We start from the raw sequence: 13,514 nt of genomic DNA on the forward strand, positions 1-13,514 counted from the left end.
ACAAGAAGAGGAGTAGAGTTCAGTGCGAAATTGATTTTAATTATGAAATGCATTGGAACAAGTACAGAAAGTCATTCACAGTCAAAAATGTCTAAATCATCATAGAAACCTTCCCTTTGTGTGTGCAAAATTCGGTGCCTTTAAAAATAACAGGTCTGGTCCTCTTAAATGCACTTTCTATTACCTCTTTCTTGTGCCTGTTCTCACAGGCAGTAGCTTTTTCTTTATGACTGTCTTGTTCTGCAGGAGACCTAGTTTGTATCTTCAGAGGACACAAAGGTGAGGAAGATGCTGAGAACAGCAAGCTGCTTCTGCTGATTTAGGGTTCCCATGCTGGCAGATGCTGATTACGGTGTGGAGAAAAGTCCCTACGGTACTCCTTAGGGGGAACAAAAGGAAATTTTTGTAACTTAAGAACTGGCTTCTGCATCCAAGAGGGGAAGGGAACTGCACCAGAAAGGGAAGTAAAAGTAGGAAGTGAATGTGCAGTATCACCATGTGAAGAGCCTGTGATTCTGGTGCCTGCTGCAGTCTCATTTTCTGCCAAAAACTACAAAACTACAGGTGGTGAGCACTTGGTGTAAAGGTCTCTGCAGCAGCTGCAGTGCGCAGAGAGGCCAGGCTGGAGAATCATACTTTGGACAAAATGCCCAAGGGTGACAAATAAAGGAATCCACAGTCACCTGCCAACTCTGATCCTTAACATTTGCTTGTTCATCTGATGGGGAAGACAGGAAGAAAAACTATAGAACAGCATTTAATCTAGTCTTAGGTAAACAGCTCTGCTACATCTCTTAATTGCAGCATAAAAAGGTTCTGCTAATAAAGCATTTCCTTGGGCTGAAATCTGGACTGCCTGGAGCACTCGATACTCCCTTTAATAGGTCTTTGAAGTTCAGACGTAGGAAGTAAAATTTAAACTTGGGATCTTTAGACAGAAACAAAATTTCTTATCTAGGGCAACTTTTCTTTCTAGAGTCAACATTGCACAAGAAATTGAGTGTGGGTTTGCTTCTGTCACAGTAATTGCTCTCCCTCATGAAGCTCTTAGAACTTCTTTGGGTTCTACTCTGATTCTACTCTGAGCAAAATCCTAGGATTGATTGAAAACTGCTAGGTTTTCAGTCTTGTCCTGATTTCAATACAGTCCTCTCTTGACCCACAATGTGAAGAGGGGAAAAAAACCCAGTTTCCAGCAGCAACTACTTGACAGCAACCTCAAGAAACATTTTTACATGCTTCCCATCATCTGCAGCAGTTCCCTCTGCATGGACAGTAGATGAGTCTGGGTGCATTGTTGGTGAGCTGCACCCTCAGCTCAAGCCCAGCCTTTCCACCATCAGCAGCCCTGTGGTGTGAGGGAAAAGCGCTCCAAGTAGGTTGACCCTGAGGAGAAATGCAACTGAATGTGGCAGCTGCTGGAGGCCCAAGCGTCTCTGCCACAGTCATGGTGAGTGGTAACATTTGCAGTCACTTGAAAGGAGGAAAACTTGAAACTGGCCATGTTGGGAATCCCAGACTGGGTAAGCTGTATGAGGACTGGGGCACCACACAATATATTGGCATCAAAGTTAAGGTGTCATTTCCTTAGAGTAGCAAAGTTCATTTTCTCAGTTCTTTATAAAGGATGCCACCTTTAGAAAGCATCCAGAAATCAAGTCCAGCTTTGTTCTGGGAAGTAAAGGCCAAAATAGAAGAATGCTGAGTAACTGAAGGTGCCCAATCATCCTTAGGGGCGACACAGCTCCCTCCTACTGCCTGGGAAGGAGTTGAAGCAACTGTCAGGCCTGCTCTTCTCCTTCATTGGAAACGTGCCGGTAGCCAGGGGGCTGGGACTGTATGCGAAAGAGCACAGTCAAGAGGAGAATAATAAGGAGAAGGAGAATGGATCCACACACAGCCAAACCCACAAAGAGTTCTGTAAGGGAGAAAATAAGTGGTCAGTATGGTATCATCCAAACTTTCCCCTTCTGCCACACTCTGGTCAAGCCTGGGCTCACCTGTGTCATGCATGCTGCTCGATACCTTGCATTCTTGTTCCCAGTCCTGGGGAACAACAGGATCTGTAAGTTCCAAGAATCTTTGCAATGGGCATTTATGCTGACAGCCAGGGATTGTCAGTGGGAAGGGTTCCTTCCCACTCTCATTCCGGTAAAACATCTCCACAGAGAAGTTACTGAAAATGAAACACAACAAGATGGGTTTTTTTCCTCAAGTTGAAGTCATCCCGTCCCAAATACTCAATGTGCACACCCTTTCCTTTATTCTGGTGATAAGTTTTCCTCATGAGAGTCTGCCACTAGGAGCAATCTTGCACGCCCCGAGAGCAGAGCCTAGCCTAGGTATCTAACCCTTGAGGTGAAATCACAGCAGCCGTCTTTACTGCAGCCCTCACCCATCATCCTCTTGGTACAGTTCAAATAAATGACATGAGGCGTATGGTGCTTGGATCTTGTTGTAGACATCTAGAGCCATCTGCAGTGCCACAAGTGTGGTGTCATGCTGAGAAAGAGGGAAAAAAACTGAATCAGTCACCCTTAGGGATGTGGCACAGCAGCTCAGACCATACCAGTAACGGACAAGGCAGTGCTGAGGGGACGTCACCTTTGTAACTTCCATCTGGAAAATGGGAGAGGAACTGTACTGCTAGAACAGTGGTCTGTGATGGTGCCAGAGAAGGGGAGGAAGTGAAACAGCCATATATATCCTGCACTGTTTTTTAAGAATTAATCTCTGGAGAGCAGTTTGTAAGAGATGCTTGATTTTCCAGGCAGTAAGCTGCTGGAAAGGGGAGACAACGTATCCATACCTCTGAAACATCACATTTGCGTAGCATCAACCCATCTAGCAAATAGAGCAGTGGCTCCCCAAAGTCTGCCAGTCTAATTCATGAGCCTGAGCTAACAGGAACAAGGAGAATTTTGGGAATTTTCCTCAGGGATCCCAGAGGAACGATGCCAGATACTGCATCTCCCATCCAGTCAGAGGCAAAGATGCATGTCCTGATCACTGCATGGGCTGTAGGGAAGCTAGAAAGGATTAAAACTATCACCAAGCCTGAATCCCCTGTAAGCAGGAGGAGATGGCTAAAAGCCAGCCCCAGCTCTAACTTACCGCTGAATAGACAAGTAGTTTTAGGTTCTGATGGGCAGAAACATTTGCTGCTTTGGTTAGATTTTTCCTTATGTGATCCACCAGGACCCCTGAGGAAAGAGAACAGCTGGTAAGAGGCAAAAGCCAGACAGAGCAGCACGAGGCTCCCTCCCCGGTGTACTCACCGCCTTGCAGACGAGCTTTTTCTACCCGATTGTGGATCCCAAACAGAAATTCAAACCCAAAGTCTTTCAGTTCCTTCAAGTGAGCCATGACATCTGGAGTCACCCATCCAGGCAAATCCATTTTGTGTGCTTGCTAGAAAGAGAAACAGAATATTCATGTGCAGGTAGCACAGGTCACAGATTAAACAGAGAAGGGCAGGGTGTCTGGAGACCTGCCCATACTGCTGCTGCTTTCCTACACTATTTTAAATATGTAATATGCCCCTTTTCTATTTGTGCTTCTGACCTCACACTGCTACGCTGCATACAAAGAATATATGTGGGTTTTGATGTTGTTTCAGAAAACAGTAATGAGAAGAATAAAGACTGCAACCTAGGACCTACATTTCTGTGAAAGCACAGCTGGAATACAAGGTTATGTTGTAATTGATACAATAATCTTAGGGCATTAACTTTACATGTGACTGGTTCTGCCCTGCAGATGACATGTGGTCAAAGAAAAAAATACAGATAAGTGAGTTAACACAAACTCAGGGTTTCTGGTGCACCTGCATCTGTTTCCCCAGGGGTTCTGAGGGCCACTGAAAGACACTGGAAAAAGTTAGCAAGTGCTCTGTGGCTGTAACAGTGTCATGCACCACTGACAAAGCCCTGTACTCCAACCCAGGAACCCAAGAACTGGAAACCAAGAGAAGAATTTACTTTACAGCCAGCCCATTACATGTAAGGATTAGTTATAATGGCAGACAAACAGCAGTTGTGGTTTCCCAGCATTACTGAGAACAATTTTCTTTACCACATCCCATTAGACTTCCAGAAGTTGAGGCTGAATATCCTTAAGGGCCCATTCTGTCTGAGCACTTCAGAGAAATTCCATCAGCAGCTTAAATATTTAGTTAGTTCTTCATTAATTTACAAAGAGAATAGACAGTAAGTTCAGCTATTTCTTGGACTTTTTTATTGTCTCCAACCAGATAGTAGAATGACTCTATTGGCTCAGGTGAGAAAAACAATCCTCTTCAGGGCACTTTTTGCATGACTTACTAAAAAGGAGGAAGACCAAAGGAGCTGAAGAGAGCAATCAGCCTGAGGGTACAGTTCTGAGTGAGAAATACTCTTTCCTTAACCACATTCTGGTTTTGCTTTGGGACTGTGGGCTGTTCTCCAAGTTTGTGGGGTTTACGGTGGTTGTCAGCTGGCCTTCCAGGCCCAATCTGCAAACTCATTAAGTGACTCCTGAAAATGAAGATCTGAAATTTTTGAACCCTCTGACCATTTTGTTCCCAACAGAATTTGATTCACTGTGATTGTTACAAGACAGGAAATCAGGTTTGTGATACAAAGGCTAAATTCACATAGTACAATGCAGCTCTGGACTGGAATAATCTCAGCTTGCAGCAACCCAAGCTGCTACTTTACATAGCAAAGTGCAATTCCCTGCTGATTTATCCTTTACACCCCCAAAATAGTGCACACCACTCTATACCACTGCCAGCGAGTGAAGCAGTCTTGCACATCCATAGAATTAGTGTGACACTGTCAAAATGCTTTGCTTTACTGTGACCATAATTCAAGAAGTAATTCACTAGTTTGACATGAAAGATGTCCTTAATTTACTTCATCATGCTGTACACTGAGAAACTTGTGTGTAACAACTTTAAGTCTCCGGGATATGTGACCTTTAGTTTAGCATTATCACAGCACAGCTAACCCAATTTCTGATTTTGTTTAAGTCTTCATGAGATGTGCTTTCAACAGAAATCAACTCAAATAGAGTTTGGTGCCCCCATCCCAAACAGTAAAGGGTAACATCTGTCTTTAGAGTCTTTCTTTGACAAAGGACCTTAAAATAGGTCAAAACCAGATGTGAGATGAACCCCGCTTAACTTAGGATAGCATTATTTTCTTTTAGATAATGGCATTAACAGAAGCACAGAAAGTAAAATGATTTAAAGAAAGATAGAGGTAGCACCAGGAATAGTCCTAATTAAGGTCCCAGCTTAAATAATAATGTTTCTTCACTTTGCAGAGATCTTGTTTTTACGCTATTTGACTTAGGCTTGTCCAGAGAGATCTAAAGATTTTAGATTTCAGTCATTTTCTAGCGGTTTTCAAGAGATACTTATTATGCAGGTGGGACTTTTTCTGACTCTGACATGATATATATCTGAGCTACAGAGTGGGAGGTTACAGGGTGCAAAACCAGGTAATTCTTGGCACATGCCTCTAGTGAGTAGGAACTGTTATTATTCTGAAATTAGAACATTACTTCTGATTGTAGGATGAGAAGCTGTTTCATGGGATTTTGTAAAATAATTTCCACTAAATCCAGTGAATCCTACAGACCAGATTCCAGTGGGTAGAAGATGATGACCAGACTTACTTCACAGAATAATGTGTCATACACACTCCATACACTCTCAAGAGAGATATTCCGGATCCCAGTTTCCTTTGCCACCATCTGCAGGAATTGCTGTAGGTTGGAGAAAAGAGAAAGGCCTTCAATTTTCTAATCTCATACTGTATTATATGCACTGGTATCTCTTCCCTTTTCAGAGCTCTGATTATACAGAGGTGATAACTACAAGCCTAGAACCACTTTATCTCTTGCAGACAATCACTTACCCAATTCTCTTTGGTCTTATTTATGTATTCTGCTGAGTGCCGTGTTTCAGTCTGTAGCTGTTCATACCGTGGACAAGGGGCCAAAGGGAACTTCAGGAGCTGGGCAGAGACACGAGCAGCCAGGTCACCAAGAATGCCGGAGTACAGAACTTGCAGTAAACACGCACAACTGTAATGAAACCCTGACTGCATCTATAAACAGCCTCAAGTACTGCCTGCTGACGTACTCCAGACCATGTGTTGGGTGTTGCACCCGACATGTTGAGTGAACCCAGCCCCTGAATTTTCTCATCTTTTCTTGAAAATAGGGAAAGCTCTGCAAGGTAGGTCCCAGGAGAAGTTCCAGACAATGTGAATCAAGACTGTAGCAGATATTTTGGGACACTACACTACTTGAGTAGTCAATACATATCTTTGAGATGAACTTACCCTTTCGTCAGACTCGGGCACTGTGTGCACAGGGATAGGCTGCCACGAGATGTTAGGGTTGAACATCTCTTGTCCTCCTGGGGGATAGAGGCCTGCTAGATTGGCCTCTGCACTCATCAGCGTCCGATCGCAGTCCGTGCTGCGGATGAAGATCTGCCAGGACAGGACAGCGCACCATTACTAACACTGCTGCAAGCGGAGATGCTCAGGCACAGCACTCGCCCAGGAACGCTGCCAAGCGCCCTGCAGCTGCTCACGGACAACGGGGGAAAGCAGTCGAAGCCACCAAGCCTGCTGATGCTAGCCTGGACAAAACTGTAAGGACACACACAAGGACAATCTGCTGTCTAGTGCTGGAGCTCTCTGGTCTGGACCAGGTGCACTGTGCAGAGGTTAGAGATAGGAGTCTGAGCCTGAGCCAGAGAAGAGGAAGACAAAGATGCAGAAAACTATGGGCACAGGTAAGAAATGCACTATATTTGCAGAGCAGGACTGAGGCAAACTCCTGTATTCTGCTGTCAGTTCTAGGAATGCCTGACTGTGCTCAGGAAAAGAAATGGCTTCTTCAAGCCTCAGTTTTTCCATCTGAGAAACAAAGACAAGAGTGATCTGACTAACAGGACAGTAAACAAAAACAGGGAGGGCTGGGATTTTATCTGATCATTGTGGGCTCTTAGCATTAATGGGCCAAGATTTGACTATTCTAGAGCTCAGAAGAGAGATATCTGAGCCAAAAAAGGAGAAACAAGAAAAATACAGCAATATTCAGAAGGTCAAAATGGCAAAATTTAAGTGTTCTGGTATCTGTGTGCTGAAAACAGTTAAGGGGAAACTGGAGGGAAAACAGTGATAAAACAAGAGGAACAACGGGAAATCATAAAAGAATGTCCCAGGAAACAGCATGTTTGGTCCAAAACAACAACAAAGAGCCTGAAGAATGAAATATGTAAAGACAGAGATTTTTTTTTTAATGTTAGGAGAGAAACATAATATATATATATACTCTATATATAATCTCCCCTATGTGACGCATACCTCAGAAACTTTACAGTCACAGGTCTTTTCTCTGAAATCAATATCTGCCCACTTTTACATCTTAACTGTGGCTTGAAAAAACTGACCCTGTACTCATTAGACAGGTTTGCTTTTATCCTTGGTAACTGAAGAAATAAAAAGGAAATATTTTAAAAGATAAGGACCTAATTCTAGAAGTATCATAAAAACCCCAAGCAATTAAGCCCCGAGTGTACATGCTTTCTTCAGCACCTTTTGCCAGGCTCCAGCTTGTCGCTGAGTCAGGTGACAGACGGTCATATGGTGTCACCCAGAGGCAACACTTCTTACAAGGGAGGTTGCTCAACTTGAGCAAGGGTTCAGGCTTGGTTAGCAGAACAGCTTTTGTTTGCACATGTCTTGGTTTGCTTTTCTTTCTCAAGCAAGAGAAGGAAAACAGTTTCAACTTGCAGAAGTTGTATAAGAGTGAAGTATGTTTGGAAAGGAACTACTGAGCATAGTTAAAGCATCTGTGCTTGAGCCAATGCTGGAAGTTCTGTTGATGAAGTAAATGTCAAAGAAGGGATGTATTCTGAACTGTGACAAGCTGGGTTCTTACTGGGAAGCCCTAGAAGGGGAGGAACAAGGAAAAGTGTATGGAGATTCTTAGTTTGCCCCTCTGTTCAGTCAGCTTAATTGAGCTCAGATAAAATACCTGAAGTGGTGCAGAGCCTGCAGCGGGACAAAGGGCCTTGGCTGCCTGCTCTCCATCTGAACCAGCCTCTCCTCTGGACACCTGTTCATGTTTCAATTGACTCAATACCAGTTGATTGTTAGCAGGGGTACCTGGGAGGATTTTTGATTTCCTTACTTTTTAAAAATCTTTTATAATTTCCCCTGTGCTTAGTACATGGTCCACAAGGGCTCTGTGAGTTTTTTTTCAAAAGAAACCTACCAGTTTCTCAAGACCAATTATAAAGTGTGAGAACATCCTAATGAGAGAGAAAGGAATGAATGGCTTTGGGCGACTGAAGCTGTCAATACTTTACAGGTGAAAGGAAATGAGAGGGTCATTGCTGGTCGGTAACTACTACTTATATTTACAGGCTCTGGTGAGATTATACCTCAAGTGCACTGGGGAGGGCAGGGCCAACACTGCCTGCATTCTTGTGCGCTATTATAACAGGAAAAAAAAAAAAAAAAATCTCACAAGCTCGAGTAAGAAACAAACACTGGTTACAACACACAAAGCTGTTTAGTTCCCTGGACTTCAGAGTGGGAATCGCACAACTCTGGTTGGATTTGCCTTCGCACCCGCTGCGAGGGCAGCGCTGAGACGGGTCCGATCCGTGCCTCGAGGCCAGACTCAGCACAGAGCCTGCGCTTGGGTCCTTCTTCTTCCTGCACTGGAACGGGCTAAGGAAAGAAAATACTCGGAGACGAGTCCCGGCGCCGGCGTTTCCCCCCCCGAGGAGCCACCCGCAGCCCTGGCCCGCGCGGCGGCCCGGTTCCCGGAGCGGGGGGCGGCACTGACCTCCTGCCGCCGGTACGTGTCGCTGAGGAAGTCGCGGTAGCGCCGCCGCAGGGCCTGGCCCAGCTCCCACTGCTGCCGCATCCCCACCTGCAACGGCACCGGGCGTCACCGGCGGTCCGGACCCCGGCCCCGCCGCCCGCCCCGCCTCGCCGCGCTGCGCTCGCACCTGCGTGAGCTGCCCGAATCCCTGGGGCCAGGCGCTCTCCTGGTACGGGTCCCGCGGGAAGGCCTTGATGGGCGAGCGGTCTCCGTGCCGGTACACCTGCGGGCGGCACCGCGTTACCCCGGCCCGGCCCGGCCATCCCGGCCCGGCCCGGCCCGGCTCCCCCCGCGTCCCCCCGTCGCCCTCACCAGCGTCACGAAGCGGAGGCTGCGGGCCCGGGCGGACGGCGGCTGCAGGCACAGCGCCAGGAGCAGCAGGACGGCGCCGGCCCGCCCGCCCGCCATGGCGCTCGCACAGCGCCCGGAACAGAGCGCCGCCGGCCGGGGGCCCGCGCGGACGCGGTTTCGCAGCGCACAGCCCCGGCCGCGCTCCCGGCGCTGCGCCCGCCTCCGAGGAGGAGGATCCGGGCGGCGGGACAGCCCCGCTCGGCGCCCGGAGCAGCCGCCTTGGGGCCGCCGGGCTGGCGGCGCTGACCTCCGCTGTAAGCCCTGCGGAGGCGCTCGGTAGGAGCGGGGGGGGAGAGCCAGGGCGCAGCGGTGTCACTCCCGCCGCAGCTTCGCTCTGGGACGCGAGGTGTCACAGCGTTCTGACGCTGTCGATGCGCTCCTGGGTAAACTCGTGGGCACAAGTAGGGGAGGCGGCCTGGCACGCACAGCCCGGCAGCCGCGGCGCCGTGGGTCGCTAATGGCCGCATCTCTCGGGTCGGCCTGAGGATGCGCGTGTGGAATGGAAAGCTGCTGCTGCTCCTGCTTTTTGGCAAAGAGGCTGCCCAGCGTCGGCGGGTTTTGCCCAGTTTTGGTTGTTCTTTATGAAACTTGGTCGAATTAGACGAATGTGAGACGAAACCCAGCTTCTGCTGCCGTCTGTGCATCCGCTGGATCGTTGGCCGAGGACGTCGTCGGTGTCGTGTAAAGGGAAAAATCATAGGCAGTTAAAGGAATTTTGTGCTGCTTAGTGTTTATCTCCACGCGAAAGTGCATGGAGGGAGGTGAATGACGATCACCGCTTTCTCTTTTTTTTTAAGAAAAGAATGAAACACGGCTCTCGCGTTTGCAAAGTAGTCTTGGAGTCATGAAGCACAGCGGCTCATAACCCAGCTCTTTTGTACCTGTTTATTTGCTTAAAGCTTTCCCTAGGTCGCAGCCTTAGAAAGTGTGTTAAAGGTCTTAATAAGAGTACCAAATTGTTTGTGAAGCGGAGGGGTTATTTCGGGACAGGGTTGGTGCAATACACGAGGCTCAGCTGGACGGAATAACGTTTAATTTGCTCATGCTCGAATGCTTAGTGAATTTAAACTAAATTCTGTTTCCTATCTCTAGGACAGCACGAAGCCGCGTTCTTTTTTTTCTTTGTTTACCGATACCGCACCACTGAGGAGGTTTTTGGCGAGTGCTGGAAGGAAAAGGTTCTCTGCGGAAGGGGAACACGCGCGCTCTTCCTGCGGCACCTGCTTTGGGATTGTTCCGTTGTCGCTGCCGGTTCGGCTCCGCTGCTGCGGGCGGCAGAGGCTCGGCAAGGCCGGCGGGCGCGGCGCGGGACGGGACGGGACGGGACGGGGCTCCAGGCGCGGGTGACTGGCGGGCCGTGGGACCGCACGGGGCCCCGGAGCCTTCGCGTCCCGAGGGACCCGCGGGGGCGGAGCGGGGCGGGCGGCGCCTGCACGTGACCCGGGCCCGCGTGACATCACGGCAGCTCCGCCGCGGCGCCGGGAACAACGCCGGGAAGAGCGCCGGGAGCAGCGCCGGGCCGGGCCGCCCCTCCCCTCCCGCCTGCCCGCGGCTCGGCCACCTGCGCCACGGGGGGCGGCGGCCGCGCCGCGCCGGGAGCCGCGGACCGCGCCGGTAACTTTTCGCTCGGGCTCCGGCCGTGGGGGCGGCGGCGCCTCCTTCTCGCCGCCGGCGGGGCCGTGACTCACGGCGGGGGACGGGGACGGGACGCGCTGCCCCGCGGCCTGCGCCGGCCCGAGCGCCGCGGCGTTCCCTGCGCCCCGGAGCCGGCAGCGCAGCGCCGCCCGCCCGGGTCGTGCTGCCCGCCGGGTCGGGCCGGGCCGGGCCGGGCGGCGCTGGAAGGGGCTGGAAGGAAGAGGGACGGCGGCGGCCCGTCCCACTGAGGCGCCCGGCGGGGTGCGGGCCGGGCCGGAGGCGTCCCCCGAGCGGGGCCCGGCCGACGGGAGGGAAGGGGTCACTCGCTCGGCCTGCGTCCGGAGCCCGGCGCCGGCCGGGATGCGCGGTGTCTGCCGGCGGGGACTGCGCCGTCGCGATCTCGGAGAGTCTCTTTGCTGAGAGGGTCGGAGGCGTCTGGAGAGCGGTGTCCGTTTCTCGTGGCTGTTGTCGTGTATCTGGAGAGCCCGGGTGTCTGTCTGCTGTCTCCCGAGGTGCTCTCAGGAGGTGTTTACTTGCTTTGTGGTAACATGTTAGCTTTCCTCTCTGCTCAACTTGAAGTTCTCTGTGTCATTCACCTGTTGCATCCTATCAACCCCGGTCGTGAGTTTTCTAGGACAGAAACTTGTCTGTACGGCTGTCAGTTTGCACGGTGGTGTTAAAAGGTAACTTCGCTTATGTTGGTGGTTACTCTTCATTGTCCCGTTTCACTGACGCTTATAGTACTAAGGTCTACAGGATTGTCAAGACAGGATTTTGTTATGGGCTGGAAGCAAGCCTTGGATGAAAGAGAAATGCCCTGTCTCCTGGAACTTCCTTCCCTTCTCTTTCCTAAAAGGACAGCTGGGCCCTTCCCTGCAAGGCTTTTTTGAGGGAGTCTCCAGCACTGAGTCACGTTTCTGACTAACAGTTTGGATCACTGTGTGTCAGTTTCTGGCCATGACTGCAGGTTATGTTTGTCTGTAGGGAAGAGTCCTCTCGGATCTGCTTCTTGTTCCGAGGTTCATGGCGTTGATCTGCTGTTCCTGGATGTCAGAGAGAAGGCTGTACCTGAGGACAGAAAAGAAAACAGAAAACATGGCTTTTATTTCCTTTACTGAGTGGTGGGCTTGATTTTTTATTTGAGTCTGAATTGAGACATAACCCCCTTGCTGAGGTAGAAAAACATTCCTTATGTTTTAATTATAGAAACAAAAACTTTTTGAAAGCTTCAGCCAGTTGCTGCTGAGCTCTACCCTTCTGTCATTTGGGCTGCGGAAAGAAGGTATTGGATGTGGTACACGTTGTGGAGGTTGGTCTTGCTGCTCTTCTTTGCCACCTCGGCTGTGGCATGTTCACCAGAAGACGCTGCTGCAAGATTTGTGAGGGCAGACTGACTGTGGCTTCCTGGTGTGATCCTTTTTTGAAATATAGCACTTGCAGTGATGCTTCGTTCTTACACATGAATGTGCCCATGCATCCTTTTTCATACAGGAAGGCCAGCTTTTGCAGGAGAAAAAACAGGGTAAAAATATTTAACAACTTTCTCCCAGACCCCCAAAATAAAAGATGGAGGAAATCTAAAACAAGCCTGAGGGAGGACAGAAAATGGGTCATTGTAGAGCTGCATGGGAGTTCTGTAGCTGCCAGAGGAAACTTGCAGCTACTTGTGTTGTGAAGGGATGCAGGGAGAGCTACCACAGCAGGGACTGTCTATATATATATATATAAATTGCCTAATCTAAAAAAATAGGGACAGGAAACTTTATCACAGAATCGGTGTGTTCTGGCAGTGTGCCTGGGGTTGCTGTCGCTTGCTGTTTCCAGTTACTGCTGCTGCAGCTCCCTGTGCCGTGTCAGCATGTTTCCCTTACCAGCTGGCTGTGCGGGGAGGCAGGGGAGGCCATGCAGGACGGGCCTGCAGCTGTACAAATAGGAGGAGTTTGCTGCCTTGTCCCTGTCTTATACCTGCAGGAAGAGTCGTGTTTCCAGTGTGTTAAAGTGCATTTGATTGCTATGACTTTCTTCTCCTTTCTCTCGGATTAGTCCTTGCAATTCTGCGTGCTTGTTCTAAAGTAAACAGTGGGATTAATATTTTGCTGTTGTTGAATGTTAGATCAAGTGGTGATGGTCTCGCATCTGAGAAGTAGGTCTCTTGTAATTAGGTCTAGCCAGTGATTGTATGGTTGTCAAGACTGACAGTTTTCGAATTTTCAAGTTTTGAATTTAAAAGTCTTAAACTGTTGCTATTTTTCAGAAGTTATGATCCCATCTGCCCAAGGAAGAGTGTAGAATATAATGTGCTTTGTCTTGGTTGCATTGAAGGATGATCCTGCTTTCTGCTCTGGGAGCAGCTGCGGTGGAGGTCTCATTGTTGCAGATGTGTGGGTCTTTGCATGTTGAATAGGAAAGCTTATCAGATTGCTTGTCACTCTCCCTCTTTTCCCTCCCCCACCAAGTAATGAGATTGGCACACCTGACAGCCTTGGAGAAAAGTCAGTCTTCCCGAACTGACTTAGGTGTTCCTGCCGGTGATGGTGGGGGTTGAACCTGCTCGATTTTTTAAGTCCATTTGAAGCCATTTTATGATTCTATACAAAGATACCTTGTTTCACTGGAGGAGAGCATTCTGC

At 49.2% G+C, this 13,514-nt stretch overlaps 2 protein-coding genes across 9 annotated transcripts in view; one reads left to right on the forward strand and one right to left on the reverse strand.

The window, feature by feature from the left end:
* Nucleotides 1-18: 18 nt before the first annotated feature.
* On the reverse strand, nucleotides 19-9,329 carry ACP2 (acid phosphatase 2, lysosomal). The gene is made up of 11 exons (XM_040068239.2): nucleotides 9,211-9,329; nucleotides 9,026-9,121; nucleotides 8,860-8,946; nucleotides 6,333-6,485; nucleotides 5,904-6,002; nucleotides 5,662-5,751; nucleotides 3,279-3,411; nucleotides 3,115-3,203; nucleotides 2,396-2,502; nucleotides 2,001-2,176; nucleotides 19-1,918 (listed from the first exon to the last, which is right to left on the reverse strand). The coding sequence occupies exons 1-11, from the start codon at nucleotides 9,304-9,306 to the stop codon at nucleotides 1,782-1,784; spliced, it is 1,263 nt and encodes a 420-aa protein (XP_039924173.1). The 5' UTR covers nucleotides 9,307-9,329; the 3' UTR covers nucleotides 19-1,781.
* A 99-nt stretch (nucleotides 9,330-9,428) lies between these two features.
* Nucleotides 9,429-13,514, forward strand: part of NR1H3 (nuclear receptor subfamily 1 group H member 3) — a 30,886-nt gene continuing 26,800 nt past the window's right edge. For 2 of the 8 annotated variants that reach the window (XM_040068244.2, XM_058421021.1), the window contains exon 1: nucleotides 10,347-10,427. The gene's annotated coding sequence lies outside the window, so the exon portion shown is untranslated. Of the gene's footprint in view, nucleotides 10,011-10,346; nucleotides 10,428-10,803; nucleotides 10,864-11,437; nucleotides 11,568-13,514 lie in introns of those variants that run through there. The other 6 variants (XM_040068240.2, XM_040068243.2, XM_040068247.2 and 3 more) reach the window with 6 other exon arrangements.

The sequence above is a fragment of the Hirundo rustica genome, chromosome 6 (genome assembly GCF_015227805.2).
Source record: "Hirundo rustica isolate bHirRus1 chromosome 6, bHirRus1.pri.v3, whole genome shotgun sequence".
NCBI classification, from domain to species: domain Eukaryota; kingdom Metazoa; phylum Chordata; class Aves; order Passeriformes; family Hirundinidae; genus Hirundo; species Hirundo rustica.